The sequence below is a fragment of the Pipistrellus kuhlii genome, unplaced genomic scaffold (genome assembly GCF_014108245.1).
Source record: "Pipistrellus kuhlii isolate mPipKuh1 unplaced genomic scaffold, mPipKuh1.p scaffold_m20_p_31, whole genome shotgun sequence".
NCBI lineage: Eukaryota > Metazoa > Chordata > Mammalia > Chiroptera > Vespertilionidae > Pipistrellus > Pipistrellus kuhlii.
Window position 1 is genome coordinate 1,185,439 of NW_023425531.1, and position 22,755 is coordinate 1,208,193.

The window sequence follows — 22,755 nt, forward strand, 5'->3', positions numbered from 1 at the left end:
CCCACGGTGTTTTAAGAAAGTCCCAATTTTTTGAAAGATTGCACGACAAGCTAGGGAACAGCGGGAGAACGGGAAGGGAATATACTGTTTTCGGCGGCCATGTGGCTATTTAGCCAGGATATGAGTTTTATATTATTTTTGTTAATTTTATAATGTTAAACTTTAATAATAACAAATAATTGTTGAGAACTGATTATCGAGAACTACTTACCAAAGTTCACAACAGAGGAAAGCATTTTGTAACTGTCTCTCAGACAATACACATTGTACTGTGTGCTAGTAAGCTAGTTAAACAAGTGATGTCATTACAAATCAGCTATTCAGATAATTTAGGTAAGTAATTTATTTATTTATTTCATAAATACATAAATTTTCTTGAATTTAGCAGACAGTACTTGTATTATTTATATTTTATAGAGGCAGCAAAAAGTCTAGCGCTGGCCTTGAAAGTGACACTTAACGACTTACATTACAATTAAGTGTTGAGACTTTGAAAGCCATTTTATGTGTGAAATATGATTTAACAAATTCTTGTGAAAATTTTCATGATCTTTTAAACAATGACAGCAATCTACTAAAAAAAATTCACTCAAATGAGAAATATGCCAAAGAATAAAATAATACTATACATAATTTTTTTATTTATTATATTTGGAAATTTTACTTATGTTGAAATTTTAAAAAATATATTACAATACTACTTTTGCTTTCTATTAAAATTTTTGTGCTTCATATAGACCAAATTTTTAATCAAGAACACACACACACACACAAACACACCCCGCGTCAATGATGGCCTGCTTTACCAATGTTAAAATCTGGTCACCTTAGCCTATTTGCCATTTTTATATCCTCTTTGATGAAATATTTATTGAGGACCTGTGTCCATTTTTTTTTAGTCTGAATTATTTATTTCTTATTGAATTTTTTGAGAGTCTTTATTTATGTCATTTGTTTAAAAATATGTTTTGGAATTTGTAGCTTGGCTTTCACTTTTTATTTTGAAATCCAATTTATCACATTTTCTTCATGGAGCCTAACTTTGCTGTCTTCCTAGAACTCTATACCTAATCCCAAAACATGAATATTTTATTTTATATTTTCTTCCAAATATTTTTAGTTTTACATGTTACACTGAGATCTATAATCCATTTTTAGTTAATCTATGATAAAAGTGTAAAGTTTAGGTCTAGGTTCATTTCCTTGCATATAGATGATGAGTTGCTCTAACACCTTTTTTTGGAAAACTCTTTCAACTTTGAATTACTTTTGAAATTTGTGCACAGGAGGGAGGGGGTGGTGGTGTCCCTCAGCCCAACCTGCATCCCTTCCAATCTGGGATCCCTCTCACAATCAGGACTGCTGGCTCCTAACTACTCGCTTACCTGCCTTCCTGATCACCCCTAACCACTCCCATGCCAGCCTGATTGATGTCTAACTGCTCCCCTGCCAGCCTGTTTGCCCCCAACTTCCCTCCTCTGAAGGCCTGGTCACCCATAACTGCCCTCCCCTGCAGGGTTGATCACCCCCAACTGCCTTCCCTTTCAGGCCTGGTGCCTCCCAACTGTCCTCCCCTGCTGGCCATCTTGTGGTGGCCATCTTATGTCCACATGGGGGTAGGATATTTGACCACATGAGGGCAGCCATCTTGTGTGTTGGAGTGATGGTCAATCTGCATATTACTATTTTATTAGATAGGATAGAGGCCTGCGGCACAGGTGGGGGCCAGCTGGTTTGCCCTGAAGGGTGTCCCGGATCAGGGTGGGGGTTCCCTTGGGGCATGGGGCAGCTAGGCAAAGGGGCCTTTGGTGGTTTGCAGGCTGGCCACACCCCCAGCGACCCAAACAGAGGCCCTAGTATCTGGAATTTATTTACCTTCTACAATTGAAATTTTGTGGCCTGGAGCAGAGCCAAGCCTTCTGCTTGCTCTGTGGCTGTGGCCATTTCTGTTTGGATTTGTTTACCTTCTATAATTGAAACTTTGTAGCCTTGAGTGGAGGCTTAGGCTGGCTAAGGCAGGCAGAAAGCGGCTTCTCCCATTGCCTGGGAAACCCAAGCCTCTCTCCTGCTCTCTGTGGCTGCAGCCATCTTGATTGGGGTTAATTTGCATACTCCCTCTGATTGGCTGGTGGGCCTGGCTGGTGGGCATGGCTTCTGGGTATAGCAGATGTATGGTCAATTTGCATATTACTCTTTTATTAGATAAGATCCTATTTCTGTGGTCTTATTTCTGAATTTTTTGCTATGCCATTGATCTTTGGAAATCTATAAATCCCACAACCTATAAATTATCCTAATTAGTGTTCCTTCACAGTAAGCCTTAATATACTATTTTTCCAAATATATCCTTTTTTAAAAGTATTTTAGGTATCATAATTGCTTGGCTCTTCCTTATAATTCTTTTTTATGTATCTACAAAGTTCTACTGAGATTTTTATTGGTATTACATAAAATCAACATGTCACTTTGGAGGGAATTAACATTGTATCATTGTATCTCTCTTCATTAATTTAGGTTCTTTGAAAATTTTCAATTTATTGGGGTGGCATTGCTTAATGAAATTATATAAGTTTCTAGAATACAATTCTATGATATATGATCTGTTTATTGAATTATGTGTCTATAATCCAAGGTCAAATCTCCTTCAGTTACCATATATTTGCCCTTTTTACCCTTTATTATCTCCAACCCCATCCCCTCTAGTAACTACCATACTGTGGACTGTGTCTCTGAGATTTTTTGTTTTTTATTTGTTCATTTGTTGCTTTTAGTTTTTTTAATTGATTTTCTTGGAGTGACATTGATTTGCAAAATGATATAGGTTTCAAGTGTACTATTCAATAGCACATCATCTGCAAGGATTCATAAACATCATTCTCCAAAGGGAAAAGCCATTATCTTTGCATCAACCACAAAGGAAAGATTTATAGATCCAGGAAATAGGACTTTTTTGCTTTAATAAAAGACTGAAATCCAGAGGTGTCTATGGTGTCCCATGTAGGAGGGTTACTCAGAAAACACTTCATTAAAGGATATAATTGGAATATTCCAGCCCAAGGGCATATTTTATGATAATATTGTAAAAGGCTAATATGCAAATTAACTGAATGGCAGAACAAACAGTCACTGTGATGCACACTGACCACCAGGGGGAAGATGTTCAACACAGGAGCTTCCCCCTGATAGTCAGTGTGCTACCACAGGGGGAGCACCACTCAACCAGAAGCCAGGCTCATGACTGGCAAGCACAGCAGTGGTGGCAGGAGTCTCTCCTGCCTCTGTGGCAGCGCTAAGGATGTCTGACTGATGCTTAGGTCCACTTCCTGAGGGGAGTGGGCCAAAGCCATTTGTCAGATAGCCCAAAGGGTTCCCAAACTGTGAGGAACCACAGAACAGGCTACGGGACCCTCCACCCCTGCCCCAAGTGCATGAATATTGTGCGCCAGGCCTCTAGTTTTATGAGAAAAGAGCTAAAGAGGCAGTTTCATGGGGGGGAAAAAAACAAAAACTCTCTGGTTCTGACCAGTGTGGCTTAATTGGTTGAGAATCATCTCATGCACCAAGAGTGTGGCTTAATTGGTTGAGAATCATCTCATGCATCATCTCATTCAATTCTCCATTAAGGCACGTGCCTGTGTTGTGGGCTTGATCCTCAGTAGGGGCAATGCAGATGCAGCCAGTCAATGTGTCTCTCTCATTGACGTTTCTCTCTCTCCCTCCAGTATGTTGGAATAGAGTTGTTTGTATGTATGTATATGTGTGTGTGTGTGTATGTGTGTATATATATATATATATATATATATATATATATATATATATATATATTTAATCCTTTGTATTTTGGAGGGGTCTATTGTTATTTTGCCTCTTTCATTTCTGATTTTGTTTATTTGGGTCCTCTTTCTCTGCTTCTTGGTGAGCCTGGCTAGAGATTTATCAATTTGTTTATCCTTTCAAAGAACCAGATCTTGGTTTTGTTGATCTTTTGTATTATTTCTTTGGTCTCTATGTTGTTTATCTCTGCTCTGATCTTTATGATTTCCTTCCTTCACTTACACTTTGCTTCTTGCTCTTTTTCTAATTCTTTGAGTTGTAGGGTTAGGTAATTTATTATCATTGTTTCTTGCTTTTATCTATAGGTTTGTAGAGCTATGAACTTCCCTCTCAAGACTGCTTTGCTGTGTCCCATAGGTTTTGGATTGTTGTATTTTCATTGTCATTTGTTGCCATGATTTTTTTTATTTCTTCCTTGATCTCTTTGGTAACCCCATCAGTATTCAATAACATGATGTTTAGTCTCCATGTGTTAGATTTTTTTTGAATTGTTTTTATCGTAGTTGATTTCCAGTTTTATGCCACTGTGATCTGAGAAGATGCTTGATATGATTTCTACCTTCTTGCACTTGAAGATACTTTGTCTATGTCCCAGCATATGTTCTGTCTTTGAAAATGACCTATGTGCACTTTAGAAGAATGTATATTCTGTGGCTTTGGGGTGAAATGTTCTGAAGATATTTAATTCCACCTGGTCTAGTGAGTCATTTAGGTTTAATATTTCTTTGCTGATTTTTTGTTTAGACAATTTGTCCAATTTGTCCAGTCTCCCACTGTGATTGTATTGCTGTTAATCTCTCCCTTGATATCCTCCAGGAGTTTTTTTTTTTTTTTTTATGTATTTCAGTGTTCCTATATTGGGTGCATATATGTTTACCAGAGTTATTTCTTCTTGTTGGATTGCTCCTTTTAGTATTATGAAATGGCCTTCTTCATCTCTTATTATGTACTTCACTTTGAGATCTAATTTGTCAGATATAAATATTGCTACCCCAGCTTTTTTTTTTCATTTCCATTCGCCTAGAAAACCTTTCCCCAGTCTGGGTGCATCTTTTTTTCTGAGGTGGGTTTCTTGTAGACAGCAGATATATGGGTCTTGTTTTCTTATCCAATCCATTACCCTATGTCCTTTGATTGGTGCATTTAATCCATTTACATTTAAAGTTATTATTTATAGGTACTTATTTGTCACCATTTTCATTCTTTACCCCTGTGTTCCTTCTTTGCTTCCTTTTATTTTATTTTTTTAATATATATAGCAGACCCTTTAGCATTTCTTGCATTGCTGGTTTGGTGGTAATAAATTCCCTTAGTCCTTTTTTGTCTGTAAAGCTCCTGATTTCTCCTTCAATTTTGATTGATAGCCTTGCTGAGTATAGTATTCTTGGATTCAGATCCTTCTTTTGCATGACATTATATGTTTCATTCCATTCCCTTCTGGCCTGATGAGTTTCTGTTGAGAAATCAGTTGCTAGTCTGATGGGGTTCCTTTGTTTGCAACTTTCTGTCTCTCTCTGGCTGCTTTTAAGATTCTTACTTTGTCCTTGGTGTTTGCCAATTTAATTATAATGTGCCTTTGCATCGGTCTTTTGGGGTTCATTTGTCTTGAAACTCTGTGGGCTTCTTGGATTTGTGTGGGTTTTTTCTTCCCTATATCAGGGAAGTTTTCTGTCATTATTTCTTCAACCAGGTTTTCTAACTCTTGCTCAGTTTCTTCTCCTTCTGGAACCCCTATTTTGTGTAAGTTGTTTTGTTTTGTGTAGTCTCAAAGTTCCCTAGGCTCTCCTCCTGCTTTTTAATTTTTTTTTCTATTAGTTGCTCTACTTGGATATTTTTCCCCACCATGTCTTCTAGCTCACTGATGTGGTCCTTTGATTCTTCTAGTCTACTCCTGATGCTATCTATTGAGTTCTTTACAGCAGTTATGTAATTTTTCATTTTTTCTTGGTTCTTCATTTCCTCTTGGTTCTTACTCATATTATGGAGTTTGTCTTCCATTCTTTTCAGCCACCTTATGGCCATTTCTCTGAATTCTTTCTCTGACAGGTTCCTTGCCTCTATTTTGTTTACTTCCTTTTCTGGAGATGCCTGCTTTTCTTTCATATGCAGGTTGTTTCCTTGTCTCCCCATGATTTTTCTTTTCAGGATGTCTGATTATGTAGTTCTCTCTCTCTTTATCCCAGGCAAAATCTGACCTGTCCATGGTGCAGTGTGGAGCTCCTCTGAATCTGCATGTTTGCACCAATTGGGGACCAGTGTCCTGGGGATCGCAGCTGTTTGGTGGTTGTGGCATTTTAGATTTTCAGGCTTCCTATGAATCCACTTTCCCATTCTAGATGGCACTGTCTCCACATCTTAGCCCTTATCTCTGGCAGGGAAACCCCGTCCAGCAGTCCCCCACCTTCTCCTAGAGTATAGCTGTCCCTTAACTTGCTAGCAAATACAATACTACCCAAGCGACCCTTAGCTCTTCTTTCTTTCTGCTCCTGGACAAGGCTCGAGACCCATCTGTCTATTGTGCCTCCCCAGACCATATCCTTAGTCACCTCAGCACTGTCATTTTATTCCTTATGTTTGCATTCCTGTCTCCCTTTCTATTTCTTCTTTTTTTACACCAGTCCCTTAGCATTTCTTACATTGCTGGCTTGGTGGTAATAAATTTCCTTACTTTTTTTTTTTTTTTTTTTTTGGTCTGTGAAGCTCCCGATTTCACATTCATTTTTTAATGATAGCCTTGCTGGATAGAGTATTCTTGGATTCAGTCCCATTATTTTTATTACTTTTTATACTTCATGCCATTCCCTTCTGGCCTGATGTGTTTCTGTTGAGAAATCAGTTGGTAGTCTAATGGCACGTCCCTTAAACTTTCTGTCTCTTTTTTGCAGCTTTCAATGTTTTTCCTTATCTTTTATGTTTGCAAATTTAATTATGATGTGTCTTGTTATAGGTCTTTTTGGGTTCATCTTGACAGGCACTCTCTGTGTTTCATGGACTTGTGTGACTTTTTTCCCCCAAATCAGGGATGTTTCCTGTCAATATTTTTTCAAATAGGTTTTCTACTCCTTGCTCAGCTCCTCTCCTTCTTGGCATCCCTATTATATGAATATTTTTGTGTGTTGGTCCTTTAGAAGGGTGCTTCATTTCCAGCTGTCACTTCCTGAAACACAGCAACCCTCTACTTTTCACAGCCAAATGTTATGGGTGCACCTTTCTCTTTTCTGGTGCTCTCTGCTCGGGGGGGTGGGAAGGGGCGGGGAACTTGGAAATTATATCCCAGAGTACTCAGTGGCAAACCCCTCACAGGTGAGGAATCCTTCTGGAATTTCAGCTGCTTTCTGGGGGAGCCCATCTAGCCCTTTCGCACCTCCATCATTTCTACCAGTTTCTATGTTGTCTCCACTTTCCATCTTTGGTTATCAGTGTTCTATCCAGCAAGTCTTCTGTTGATTATTCAGGGTGGGGGTTTTCGTTTTTGCTTTTTTACTTTAATTGTAATTCCAGTTTGGTCCTGGGCGCATGCCTGTGAGCTGCCACATACTCTGCTGAAATTTTTCTCTTTATGCCTATGTTCCTCTGTATATACTTTTTTCTTCTTCTTACATTAATTTCTTAGAATGCTGGTTTGGTGGTGGTAATCTCAATTAGCCTCTTCTTGTCCAGGAAGATTTTTATTTCACCTTTAGTTTTGAATGATATATTTTCTAGTGAGTAGTCTTGGTTTGTTTGTTTTTTTAATATATTTTATTAATTTTTTTACAGAGAAGAAGGGAGAGTTAGGAACATCTATGAGAGAGAGACATTAATCAGCTGCCTCCTACAAACTACCCATTGGGGATGTGCCCACAACCAAGGTACATGCCCTTGACTGGAATCAGACCTGGGACCCTTCAGTCCACAGGCTGACGCTCCATCCACAGAACCAAACTGGTTAGGGTAGTCTTGGTTATTAAACCCTTGCTTTTCATTACTTGAAGTGTTTCTTTGAGAAATCAATTGACTGTCTTATGGAGGCCTTTTTAAGTAGCTGACTATCTTTCTTTTGTGGATTTTAAGATTTTCTTTTTCTCCATAACTGTTGACATTTTTATTATGATGTGTCCTGGTGTGGACCTTTTTGGATTTATCTTGTTTTGGGCTCTGTGTTCTTCCTTAACATTATGTCTTTTTCATTCACCAGATTAGTCATTATTTGTTCAAATAGTTTATTGATTCCTTGCTTTCTCTCTTCTCCTTCTTTCCCTGCTATGATGTGGATTTTGTTTCTCTCCATGTTGTTCCAAAGGTCTCTTGATTCGATGTTTGTTACACCTTGCCTTCCAGATTGCTGATGTGATCCTGTGATTCATCCAATGTACTGTTTATTTCTTTCAGTGTACTATTCATTTCAGATATTGTATTCTTTGTTTTTGACTGCTTTTATGGTTCTATGTGTGTGGGGGGGTGTTCATGCTGTTGAGCATTCTTATAACTATTAGTTTGAACTCTATACCTGATAAATTGCTTGCCTTCATTTAATTTATCTATTTTTCTAGAGATTTGTCCTATTATTTTATTTGAGATATTGTTTTTTTATTTCCTATTTTTGCTGCCTCTTTGTGTTTGTTGCTATATATTAGATTGATATGCTATGATTCCCGGTTTTGTAGAGTGGCTTTATGTAATAGATGTCATGGGGCATTGTAGGAGCACAGATCCTTAACTGCTAGGAAATGGAACTATGTGGACACCAGGAAGTGGATGAAGACAATATAAATAGGCATAGGCTTATAGGAGAATATTCATTGTAGACTATATAGCCATTATTACCAAAGAACTATCAGATAAAACAGTTTTTCAAAGGAGCCCCACAAAGCAGCCACTGCTAATATAGCAACAATTGCAAACACAATAGCCTAACTAAGCAGCCCTTATTAATATAGAAGCAAGCACAGGAGCCATACCAAGCAGCCACACACTAGCTGGTTAATAACATATCTTTATACCAACTCAGACAAAGGAGGCTTCTTGCCAAATAGTGGCACAATATTTGGGTTATAGAAAGGTATCCCTGCATAGGGCACACCATATAATCGCTATGTCTTTCCTCAGATTAGCCTTGAACATCCAGCATACGCTGGATGGGCCCCCACACTGCAATTGGCCTTGAACATCTGGCCTATTCTAATTAAGGTTTCCACATCCCATTTTTAATTTTTTGAGAGAACTCCACACTGTTCTCCACAATGGCTGCACCAGTCTGCATTCCCACCAGCAGTGCATGAGGGTTCCTTTTTCTCCACATCCTCACCAGCACTTGTAGTTTGTTGAATTGTTGATGATAGCCATTCTGAGAGGTGTGAGATGGTACCACATTGTCATTTTGATTTGCATCTCTCAGATGATTAATGGCTTTGAGCATGTTTTCATATGCCTCTTGGCCTTCTTTCTGTCTTCTTTTGAAAAGTATCTATTTAGGTCCCTTGCCCATTTTATTATTATTGTTGTTGGATCATTTATCTTCCTTTTGTTAAGCTGTATGAGCTTCCTGTAAATGTTGAAGATTAAGCCCTTATCAGTGATAGCATTGAGAAATATGTTCTGCCATGCAGTGGGCTTTCTTGTTGTTTTGTTGATGGTTTCTTTTGTTGTGCAAAAGCTTTTTATTTTGATGTAGTCCCATTTGTTTATTTTCTCTTTAGTTTCCATTGCCCTAGAAGCAGTATCAGAAGAAATTGCTTGGCATATGTCTGAGATTTTGCTGTCTGTGGATTCCTCTAGTATTTTTATGGTTTCCCATCTTATGTTTAAGTCCTGTATCCATTTTGAGTTTATTTGAGATGAGATTTTTGTTGCTTTTTGTGTGCCAATTGACTTTTGTTTTTATCCTGAATGTTTTTAATAATATCTCGTGACACTCTACATCTTTTTTATATCTGTGGGCTGTGGTTCCCATATTAGTTCAATGTCTTAATAGTGATATTTTAATCTCAGCCTATGTTACCCATTGGTCCCTACACATTACTTATTAGCATAATTTTTAAAATTTGGTATTCTAATTAGGATTAATCCATGTGTGCAAATGACAGTGTAAACACATAAGCTCACAAACAACTTCACACATTGCTTTCTTACTCCTCTTTCCTTTTACTTCCCCAGAATGTTTCAGTTCCCAAAATTTTATTTTTCAGTCCTGCAGCCAGAAATCACTAACTTTCATGATCATGCCACATCCAAGTGGTAGGAAAACAGAGAGAGTGGTAAAAAGCAGGTAGATTTGGCCCTGTCCTCTTGGATCCAGGGCTTGACTAAACTGAGAAAGTTCACCTCCCTCACCACTTGAGCTCATGAAGGGTTCCCATTACAGTATGTTCTACTCTTGCCACCATCCCACCCACAAGACTTCCTATGTCTGGGCCACAAAAGGGAAAAGAGGAAATAGGATTGGGCCTTCTACACTCTCTCAGAACTTTAGGGGTTTTTCTTTTCCACTCCTTAAGCCAGAACTAGCAGGTTTATCCTTAATCTCATTCTATTTACACTTTACTGCATTTTCACTCTTTGGATTGTTTGAGTTCAGACTAGCGAATACACAAGGGGAAAATGGTAAACTCAATACCAGATTAGTTGTATTTCAAGTTCTGGTTCTAGTATTCTTCCAGATCCAATTGCTAATGTTTACTTTTTATAGTTATCAGGTTTAATAATTGAGTTCAGTGAAAGAGAAAGGGGTATGTGAAAGCTAGAGATATTTTATCTCTTTATTCATAAGTTTTAGGTGTCTATAAAATCTGGATACTCACTGTGTTAGGAGCGTTCCTTTAGAAAAAAAAAAGGGAGGCAATGGGGAAAAGACACTAGGTAGCTGATGTAAATTAAAGCTGGTGTGAAATGTTTTAAGGATGTAGTTTCAAAAAAAATTATATACAGAGGATAGTGTAGGCTTGCAGTTGTAATACAAATAAAATACAATAATCCTATCTAATAAAAGTGTAATATGTAAATTAACTGTCACTCCATCAGAAAGATGGTGGTGCCCATAGCCACAAGATGGCAGCGCCCAGTCCCCTCAGTCCCGCCAGAGTCTCCAAGTCCTGGAGGGCTGCTGCTGTGAGCTGACAGCATGAGTGGACTGGCGGAATGCTTGCTTCATCACTGCAGTGAGGAGGAAAGTATCCTGCCCTGGCTGCAGAGGATCTCCATGGGATGAGGGCCAGCCCACAGCCTCTGCAGCCGAGCAGGCCCAGAGAGGAGATGGCTGGCCCACCTCCCACAGAAGCAGCCCAGCTCCCTCCTACCTCCCTTGGAATCAGCACGGGTCCCTCCAGGCTCCCACAGAAGCCACATGGCTCCCGTGGAAGCAGCACCGATCCTGGTGAGGCACTGCATTTCCCACTGGCTCCTGCAGAAGGGGCTTGTGGCCTGCTGCACATGATATTGCATCATGAGCTACTAGTTAACAAATAATAGTATAACTGTGTGTTTCACATACTCACAACTGTACTTATTTTTGCTAACCCTTGTAGATATGCTATGATCTAAGAACCTTCTGAGGATAAAGTTGGGATGCATCGTGTAAATTCTGGCTTCTTTTTCTAGTTAAAAAGAAAATGTCAAAAGATGTACCTTATGGAGGCTGGCCATATGCTGTCTACTTTTAACTTGCTAGAAAAACGTGATACAATTTCCAAGTTACTAAGTGTAGGAATGAAGCGCAAACTCTCCATCATGATAGCACTTATTGGAGACGCCGAGGTATTAGAGAAGCAATGGAGGAAAAAGAGGGAGGGAGGTGGGCAGGGCATGCACATATACATGTACTAAAAATGAGTTGCTGACATCTGCTCCAGTCAACTCAGCTGACAGAAACCTGAGAGTGGAGATGAATGTTAAGGGGATGTTGCCAATGATAATTGAAGAGAATTTGCATTATGGGGTCAGCTGTTATAATATGGTTTGGGATTATTTTTCCTAGTTTTTATCATTATTATTAGTCTAGATTTTGTATCTTAATTTAAATGTGTTCCCCTCAAGTAGTAAATTATCCCACAAGTACTTTAACATCAATTATCAATGGTCATGGAATTGTTCTGGTCTCTAGGTGGTGATACTTGATGAGCCCACAGTTGGCATGGATCCCATCTCAAAAAGAGCCACCTGGGACCTCCTACAGCAGTATAAAGAGGACCGTACCATCTTAGTGACCACCCAGGACATGGAAGAAGCTAACATCCTGGGCGACCGCATTGCGATCATGGTGAAGGGAACTCTGCAGTGCTGTGGCTCTTCAGTCTTCCTGAAACAAACATATGGTCTCTCTCCCTTTGATCATTCTTAAGATATTACTGTTTTAATCTTCTAATATGATTTTAATTATATTTTGTCTATTATTTAAAACTTCTTCAATGGCTTCTTCTGCTCTATTAATTATGTCTCAGTTATTCTAATTAGTTTGCAAGGCCCTTTGCAATCTGGAGAGTCCATATGGAGTTTGGGGCAAAAGTAGGTTTACAGCTGTGAGTATGTGAAACAGAGTTTATTCTTGTATTATTATTTATTAAATTTGTATTATTTTCTTACAAACAACTATAAATCTACTTTTAGGCCACCTGGTATGTACTTATTAATTGTTCTTCACCACATACATTCAGACTGAGGAACTACTTTTAATAACCTACAAAATACCATACTTATTTTTCCCATTTTGAACCTACTGAAGGTTTTCTTTTTTTCTAGAATACAGTTGTGCCTCAAAACCAATTTGTTTTTTTGAGTAATTGGTTGGTTGGTGAGGAGAGGAAGTAGTAAAACAGTGACATTTGACCCTAGTTTCTTATTTGCCATGTCAGTCTCAAATCCACAAATATAGAAAATGACAGTAAAAATGTAGTGCAGAATGAAAAAAAAAAAAAAAAAAAACAACAGCAACATACAAGTGAAATAAAACAACCCTTGATTTTGATAAGTATATAGCTTTTGTAGGAGGTAATACTGGCACACCAAGTAGTGAATTATTGAGGGGTAAAATTAATAGTAATTGTAAGCCAAAATTGAAGGTTATAAATGTAAATAAAGATAATTGAGAATGAATTGCTTCATCATCAATTTACATAGTATTTGAGTTTACTCAACTCACATTAATTATTTTCTCTATATGAGGTACTTTATACATTATATTTAATATTCAAAACAATAGCTCCACATTATGGAACACAAATCTAGGGCCCAGATATATCAAAAGTGTATCTTAGTCATATTTATACACCCATTTAATTCTTTAAAGTTTCTGATCACCTTACAGGTTTGAGCTTTTACAATTAACTCAAAAGGCTTAACCCTACTAGACCTGAGGCCCTAAACCTAACTGACTCCTATACTTGGGTTCCTGAGCATTACTGAGAAAACATCAACATGATATAGAAAAATGTTAGTTACATGCAAACAAGTGGTTAGAATAAGATGGAACTTGGAGACATTGTAGAAAATAGGTCTGTCTTTCATCTATCACTAATATCCCAGCAGAATGAGCCTTGTTTCACACAGAGGTACTTCTTGCAAAGTGAGCACCAGATGTTGCTCCTCACCTTCTTGCAAGGGTTGTCTATGTAGGACACTCCAGGATTTTGCTTGTTGTACCTGGAGTGCCTTTCCATTCACAAAACACAGATATGATTAGACGATGCCCCAGGGGGAATCTCTGGAAAATGGTTGCCTGGGGTCATTCGTTGAGGGCAGGGTTTCTGTTGTGTGTGGCAATGGACTGATGTTCTGTATCCACCAATGAGTTGCAGGCACAGTTTCTGAATATATCTGGTGAAATAAACTGGCTTTTTTGAAGCAGCTGCTACTTCAAGCATACAAGCTATAAGAATTATAACTGGCCCACATAAAAAATCTTATGAAAAGCCACCAGGACCAGCAGTAATGATGACAAGACCAGTGAAGGCAGGTCATATGGTCATTTTTGTCACAGCCACGCAAATATTTATTATAGTCCTTCACCAGCTGTGGCATCTGTATTTCTTGCACACTGCCATATTTATTTCTTCTGTTTATTACTACATTTTGGGTTGGATCATGGTAGTTCAAAATAAATGTGATGGGCTTTCTGTCCTGCCAAACTAAACATGTTACACTTTCTTGACATAGATGGCGACTATCACCCCTAGCAAGTTTTTTTGTTTTGTTTTGTTTTGTTTTGTTTTGTTTTGTTTTACACTTTTCAGTGACTTAGGAAACTGCTTTCTGTTTTGCTGCAGGGTTCCCACAATTCCTGTGTGTAATTCTTGCCATTCCCGTCTGGCGTGCATGGTTTCTGTTGAGAAATCAGCTGACAATCATATAGGTGCTCCTTTATAGGTAACTACCTGCTTTGCTCTTGCTGCTATTAATATTCTCTGTTTGTGTTTTGCTCTTGGAATTTTAATTATGATTTGTCTTGGTGTGGTCCTCTTTGGATTCCTTTTGTTTGGAGTTCTGTGTGCTTCCTGGACTTGTAAGTCTAATTCTTTCACCAGGTGGAAGAAGTTTTCTGTCACTATTTCTTTCAGTATGTTTTCGATATGTTGCTCTCTCTCTTCTTCTGGGACCCCCATAATTCTGATGTTGGTTTGCTTGAAGTTGTCCCAGAGGCTTCTTACACTATCTTCAACTTTCTGGATTCTCTTCTCTTCTTGCTTCTGTGGATGAGTGTCTTCTGGCTCTTTATGTTCCAAATCTTTTACTTGATTCTTAAGATCTTCCATTCTGTTTTTAGGACTCTGTATAATATTTTTAATTTCAGACAATGTATTCTTTATTTCTTGTTGATTCCTTATTATTTCTTGTTGATCCCTTATTATTTCTAGTTGATCCCTTTTTATATCCTCATAGGTCTCGTTTATTTTATTGGCCTTTTCTAGGAGATTCTTGAAAAACCTTTTAAGTGTGGTTTTTAACTCTATATCCAGTCACTTTTTGTCCTCCATTTCTTTCGTTTGTGATCTGTTTCTTTGTCTCGGCATTTTCACAGCTTAAAAGTCTCTGTGTTCAGCTTGGATGGGGCGGAGTTTCAGGGTGGAGCCTACAGCCTTGGCTTCTGTCAGCCCCGCCCTATGAGGCTCCTGAGTCTCAGTGTTCCTCAGGGTTCTTGGGTACTCACTACAAGCATCTCTGAGAGAAAGGTGCCCTCGAGTTTCGCCCGTTACCAAACAGTCTAGGCTCTAACCCAATGAGCCCAGAACTGGGGTTCAGTTCAGTTGGAAGTGGGGTTCAGAGCAGTCTGGAGCTTTTGTCTCCTTCTCACTAGGGCAATACAGCAGCACAATCAACTGTCCTTTCTCTGTATGCAATGTGCGTGCCTTCGGGACTTCCTTTCACCATTCTCCTTGTTTCCACCTTACAGCCCAGGCTCCCTCCATGTGAGCCTGGGTCCCCGGGGTCTGACCTGGAACTGGGGTTCAGTGCAGTCAGAACTGGGGCTCAGCACAGTCTGGAGATTTTGTCTCCTTTCTGCTAGGGCAATCTAGAGCAAAGTCAACAGTCCGTCCTCTGCATGTAATATGAGCACTTCTGGGCCTGCCTTTTGTCGCTCCCCTGAGATTCTGCCTTAAAGCTCAGACTACCTCTGTATGAGCCTGGGTCCCCAGGGTCTAGCCTAGAACTGGGGTTCAGTGCTGTCGGATCTGGGATTCAGCACAGTCCGAGCTTTTATCTCCTTCCCACTAGGGAATGCCAGCCAGGCACTCAGCCTCCCCCTCCTCTCTGGCTCCTTCATCTCCGTGCGCGTAGGATGTCTCTGTACCTTAGGCTTTTATAGCTCCTCTGCTTTTCCTTCTGGTTTTCTCTTTCCTTCTTGTTGTAGAATTTCCAGTCAGTTGACTTTCCTGTAGTTCTGGGTAATGTCCATTTTGTATTTTAGTTGTATTTTATTGAAATTGTTGTGTGTGGCTGTGGTTAGGTGTTTACCTGTGCAGCCATCTTGGATCCTCCCCTGCACTCAAGTCTGATATAGGCCTTGGTGCAGCACCAGTGTAGATTTCTGCATTCAAAACGTAGCCAGTCTCACGTTCACAAAGAAGGAACGACTTGATGCCCCACTTTGTGGGATTATCCTTGATATACTGCTTGATGGCCAAGAGGTTTTTTGTTAGGATCATCCCCTCATCTAGGCTCAAATGTTGCTTTGGCAGATAGAAGTGGAGAAACTTGGGGAGCAGACTTTCCAAGAAAGGCCTAATTTATATATTCTCTCTTATTAATATCTGTGTATTATGTGTAAAAAACTCCAAAGGGCCAAGAATTTGTCTCTAGTCATAACATTTCGAAATCCAGGAGTAAACCCAACAAAGTCAGAGCCCTCATTTGTCCAATAATCCCGATAGCTGGGCTTTATACATAGGTATTCCACATAGATCCTCAGTCCAAGAAAAGCCTTCGTTTCTTCCGCTCTGGCATCCTTGAAATGTTTGGCTCTGTAGGAGTTGGGCCTTTCTATATGCAGTTGGTGGGCCTGGAGGTTGGTTTTCTCTGTCAAATTTTGCCAGAAAGTATCATCCAAAAACAAGGATAAAAAGTCAATCCGTTCACTCTCCTCTGTGATAGATCCAGGAATGTACACTGGGCCTTTTCCATCCTCATTGAAATTCAGATCTGCATTTGGTGATACAAAATTCCATGTCCAACCTTCATCACCACCTATATTTACCCCATCAGCTGTTTGAGGGACATGCCCTCTTCTCTTACTATCAATCTAGCTCTAGATCTATAAGGTTCAAGATTCTTCTCATTACTCAAGCTCTCACTGTCTATGTCACTTGAACTGGAAACATATTCTTGATAAAATTCTGACTCCTCAAATCTGAATCAACCAAAGTATCGATTACCTGTTGGACTGTGATAAGCCTAGATTTGCTTTGCTTTCCCATTGAAGTGCTTGGTTCATCAGCGTCTCATTTCATTGAGAATTTTCAGAATTTTTTCACTTCAAACCACACAAAGTCAATTCAAACACATGGGGACAGATATTTGCAATGGCTAATCATGAGGTTTGACCACGATTGGTTGGTTATTTTTAGTTTGTGATGCATTTTTTTCATGTACTAGGCAAAGTACCAAAAATTAGGTACAGCAGTATAGCAGCAGATTCATAAATTACTGAAAACTCTGTACAGTGGTCTGGTGGGGTTAAATTAGATTTATTCCATCTGAATTGAATGCACCTGTATAATGAGTCACATAAACATCTAAACTTTTTGTTTAATTTATTGGTGTAACATCCTATATAATAAAGAGGTAATATGCAAATTGACCATCACTCCAACTCACAAGATGGTTGCTCCCATATGGACACAAGATGGCCAGCAGGGAAGGGCAGTTGGGGGTGACCAGGTATGCATAGGAGGACAGTTAGGGGCAACCAGGGTTGCAGGGAAGGGCAGTTGGGGGCGACCAGGTCAGAACGGGAGGGCAGTTAGAAGTGACCAGTCTGGCAAGGGAGGGAAGTTAGGGGAAATTGGGCCAGCAGGGGAGCAGTTAGGCATCGATCAGGCTGGCAGGGAAGTGGTTAGGGGGTGATCAGGCTGGCAGGCAGAAATGGTTAGGGGCAATCAGGCAGGCAGGCAGGGAGCCAGTAGTTCTGGATTATGAGAAGAATCCCAAATTGGAGAGGGTGCAGGCTAGGCTGAGGGATACCACCCCCAACCCAATGCACAAATTTTGTGTGCAGGGCCTCTAGATAGTTAATAAAACTATATATATATCAAGTAAACAATTATATGTTACATTATTATCTATGGCTTTGTGTGTTTGCCACCAAAACTCAAATCTCTTTTCATTACCATATATTTTACATCCTCCCCAACCAGTATTCTTTAATACCTCCTCATCTCCTTCTCTCTGGTCTATGACTATAAGTTTTTTGTTTATCTTATTTGTTCATTTGTTGCTTTCAGTTGCATATTCCACATATGAGGGAAATCTTGTAGTTGTTGACTTTTTCTATATGACTTATTTCTCTTTAGTATATTTTCAAGATCCATCAATGCTGTAAAAAATGTCAGTATTTCATCTACCAGAGGACACTTTGGTTGTCTCTGTGGTTAGCCATTGTGAATTATGTTGCAGTTAATAAAAAGAGTGCATATATATATATATATCTTTGCAAATTTTCAGGTAGGTATCCTGAAGATGGATTGCTAAGTTATATGGTAAACCTACTCTTAATTTTATTTTAGAAACCTCCATACTGATTTCCATAGTTGCTGTACTAGTTTACATTTCCACTATCAATGATGGAGGTTTTCTTTTCTCCACAACTTCTCCAACACTTGTTATTTATTGATAGAGGCCTGATGCATGAGATGCGTGCAATGGTAGGCCTTCCTTCTCCCAGCTGCCAGCACCAGTTTCCCTTTGGCACGCAGGACCCAGGCTTCCCTCTGGCCACCAGCTGGCACCCAGGACCTGGGCTTCATCAGGAAGGTCATCTGGAAGGACTTTTAGTCTAATTAGCATATTACACTTTTATTATTATAGATATTCCTTGTTGATAATAGCCATTCTGACATGGGTTTGGTGGTATCTCATTGTAGTTTTGATTCCTAATAACTAGTGAAGTTGAGCATCTTTTCATATATCTGTTGGCCATTTGTATGTCTTTTTGGGAGAATTGTCTGACAATTTTTTAGTGAGATTGTTTTTTGTGGGTTTTTTTGGTGTTTTATGCGTTCTTTATGTGTATTGGTTATTTTCCCCTTGTCAGAGCTCTTGTGTGCAAATAGCTTCTTCCATTTTGATGGTTGTCTTTGATTTGTTGGCAGTTTCTTTTGCTGTGCAGAAGCTTTTTAGTTTGATATAGTTTCATTCATTTACTTTTACCTTTATTTCCATTGCCTTTGGGGTCAAATTCATAAAATCCTTCTTAAGATCAAAATCCTTAAGTTTAGTACCTATGTTTTTTTTCTATGTAATTTATTATTTCAGGTTTTATATTTAGGTTTTATATCCATTTTGAGTTAATTTTTGTATGTGGAGACAAACAGAAGTCTAGTTTTCCTCTTTTCATATGGCTTTCCAGTTTTTCTAGCACCATTTATTAAAGAGGCTTTCTATTCTCCATTGTATGTGTTTTGCTCCTTTATTAAAAATCACTTTCCCATATACTTCTCTTTTTTCTATTAATCCTCCTGAGGGTATTTTTTTTCTATTACTTTTAAGAGAAAGTGGAAAGGGCCAGGACCGGTTTGGCTCAATGGATAGAGCGTCAACTTGGGGACTGAAGGGTCCCGGGTTCAATTCCGGTCAAGGGCATGTACCTTGGTTGCAGGTATATCCCCAGTAGGGGGTGTGCAAGAGGCAGCTGATCGATGACTCTCTCATCGATGTTTCTAACTCTCTATCTCTCTCCCTTCCTCTCTGTATAAAATCAATAATATAAAAAAATTCAATAAAAATATATTTAAGAGAAAGTGGAAAGGAAGGAGGGGGGAGAGAGAGAGAAAAAAGAGAAACATCTATGTGAGAGATACATCAAATTGCTTTCCTCCTACACCAATTAAATCAAATGGGTTAAACACAAATCAAATGGGTTGCAGGCCCAATCCTAGGCTGGGATTGGGCCTGCAACCCATGTACATTCACTTGACCAGGTACCAAACCTGGATCCTTCTTTCCATGGAATGATGCTCTAACCACTGAGATAAAACATCCAGAGCTGACCATCTATTCCTGGGTTTACTTCTGCTATCTCCATTTTATTTCACTTGTCTGTGAGTCTGTTTTCTGCCAATGCCATGCTGTTTTGATCATCATTACTTTGTAGAATAGTTTGAAGCTAGGGAGTATAATACCTCTGGCTTCATTTTTTTCACAGGAATGCTTTAGCTATTTTGGGGTCTTTTGTGGTTCCATACAAATATGATGATTTTTTTTGTTCTATTTATTTTAAAAATGCCATTGGGATTTTTTTAAATTGATTTGATTTGAGAAGAGAATTATTATTCCACTCATTTATGCATTAATTGGTTGATTCTTGTATCAAACTTTGGCATATGGGGACAATTCTCAATGGCTAACCAATTGAGCTACCCATCCAAGGCCCCATTGGGATTTGGAGGGAGATGGCATTAAATATGTATATTGTGTTAAATAATTTGTACATTTTAACTATGTTGATTTTTTTCAATTCATGAAAATGGGACTATCCCTTCATTTCTGTAGATTTTTTTCTTTCGCTTTTAATAAGGCTTTGTGGTTTTCAGTGGATATGTTCTTCACATCCATTATTACATTTATTTTTAGGTATTTTATTCTTTTTATTGCAATTGCAAAGTGAATTTAATTTTTCTGAAACTTCATTGTTCGTATATAGAAATGTAATAAATATTTCGGATATTTTATTACATTTACTAGGGTTGCATTGGTTGGTAAAACTGCATAGTTGTGTTTTTTTTTAAATATATTTTATTGATTTTTTTACAGAGAGGAAGGGAGAGATATAGAGAGCTAGAAACATCAATGAGAGAGAAACATCAATCAGCTGCCTCCTGCACACGCTTCACTGAGGATGTGCCCGCAACCAAGGTACATGCCCTTGACCTGATTCAAACCTGGGACCCTTCAGTCCGACGCTCTATCGAATGAGCCAGACCAGTTTCAGCAAATCTGCATAGGCTTTAAGTGTACAGTTCTGTACATAATCTATATATTGCATGTGTGTCCACCATCCAAAATCAAATCTCCTTCTATCACCATGCACTCAAATGGATTTTTTGTGCATTTATATTACAATATATGCACAACTTTACTGTTTCTGTTTATTGTTTCTACTGGTATCTTAAGTGGAGTCTTGAAGGACTTCTATAAAAAGAATTGTATAATCTGTAAAATGTGACCATTTCATTTCTTCATTTCTACTTTGGATGCCTTTTATCTCTATTTCTTGCCTGATTACTCCAGCACTCTGTTAAATAAGAGTAGTGAGTGTGCACATCCTGATCTTGTTCTGATCTTAAAGGAAAGGAAATGCTTTCAGATTTCCACTATTGAGTATATCAGCTGAGAGTTGTCATAATATGGCCTTTATTATGTTGATTTTTCTTAGAGAGAAACGTCGATCAGCTGCTGGGGATATGCCTGCAACCAAGGTACATGCTCTTGACCAGAATCGAACCTAGGACCCTTTAGTCATCAGGCCGACGCTCTATTCACTGAGCCAAACCAGTCAGGGCTTTTTTTGTGTTTTGTGTTATCTTTGCCAGGTTTTGCATCAGGGTTATGTTGGCCCCATTAAATGTGTTAGGAAATTTTACCTCTTCTTTAATTTTTTAGAAGAGTTTGATAAATCTTTTTTGAATGTTTGGCAGAATTCACTAATGAAGTCATCTGGTCCTAAACTTTTACTTTTTGGGGAAATTTTAATGGTTGTTATAATTTCTCCACTGTTGATCAGTCTATTTAAATTTATAATTCTTTCTTTTAATTTTTATTAAATTTATTGGAGGTAAAACTGTTTAATGAAACTATACAGCTTTCAGGCGCACAGTTCCATAACACATCTTATGCACATTGTGTTGCGTGTTCATGACCCCAAGTCAGTTCCCCTTCCATTGTTATTTTCCCCTGTATCTTCCTCAGCCTTCTTCCACCACCTGCCCCAAGCAATCACCACACTTGTTGTTCATGTCCATGAGGTTTTTCTCTTTTATTTATTGTCTTTGGCCCAATCTCTCAACACCACCCCAACCCAGCCCTCCAACACTCCACCCCTAACATATGTTAGCCTGTTCTCTATAAGTCTGTATCTATTTTGCTTGTTAGTTCATTAGATTAAACATATGAATGAAATCTTATAGTACTTGCCTTTCTCTGACTAGCTTATATTGTTTAGCATAATGCTCTCCAGGTCCCCCTGTGCCATTGCAAAGATTTCCTTTTGATGGCTGAGTAGTATTCCATTGTGTAAATGTACCACAACTTTTTTATCCTCTCATCTACTGATGGACACTTGGGAAATTTCCAAATCTCAGCTATTGTAATAACACTTCAATCAACACAGGGTACATACAGTGTTTCAAAGTGAATTTCTGGATTGTAAGGCAGTTTCATTTGTAATTTTTTTTTTGAGGTTAACTCCAGACTACTTTCCATAGTGACTGCACAAATCTGCATTCCCACCAATAATACAAGAGAGTTCCCTTTTCTCTACATCCTTGACACAATTCTTTGTTGACTTATTGACAATAGCCACCCTAATAGGTGTGAAGCAATATTTTATTGTGGTTTTGCTTTGGCAATTTTGGTGATCAGTGACACTGAGCATATTTTCCTGGCTGTTAGCCACTCCTGTGTCCTCCTTGCAGAAGGGTTTATTTCATTTCTTAGCCCATGTTTAATTGGATTATTTGGATGGGTTTTTTTTATATTGAGTTTCATGTTACTTATAAATTTTGAACATTAATACCTTATCATTGGCAAATATGTCCTCTTATCCAGTGGGTTGTCTTTTTACTTTGTTGATAGTTTCCTTTGATGTACAAACCTTTTCAGTTTGATGTAGTCCCCTTTGTTTATTTTTTCTTTCTTTTTATTTCCCTTGCCCTAGAAAATGTTAGAAAAAAATTTTGCTACAAGAAAAGTCCAAGATTTCACTGTCTATGTTTTCTTCTAGAATTTTTGTGTTTTCAAGTCAAACTTTTAAGTTTTTCATCCATTTTGAGTTTATTCCTGTGTATGATCTAGTTTAACTGTTTTTGCACATATATATATCTGGAATTCCTAACCACAGCATGATCTGGAGTTGGAGTGAATCAGTAATATACCTTCTAATGGAAAAAGCCTTTTGTGACTTTCCCTCAATTGAGTCCAGGACAGTGTGTCAAACTCCCTTTCTTTGGGAGCATAGCTAGTTGGTAGACTTTTTCCTGGCTGACCTGAGAGGTCCATCCCACCCTTCACCATACCCTGACT

At 38.6% G+C, this 22,755-nt stretch overlaps 1 protein-coding gene across 1 annotated transcript in view; it reads left to right on the forward strand.

The window, feature by feature from the left end:
* The window catches only part of LOC118731568 (phospholipid-transporting ATPase ABCA3-like), a 197,217-nt gene that overhangs the window by 28,887 nt on the left and 145,575 nt on the right, over window positions 1-22,755 (forward strand). Inside the window, exons 5-6 of the mRNA XM_036460223.2 lie at window positions 11,410-11,565; window positions 11,912-12,122. Of these exons, the coding sequence (XP_036316116.2) occupies window positions 11,410-11,565; window positions 11,912-12,122 (367 nt within the window). The remainder of the gene's footprint in view (window positions 1-11,409; window positions 11,566-11,911; window positions 12,123-22,755) is intronic.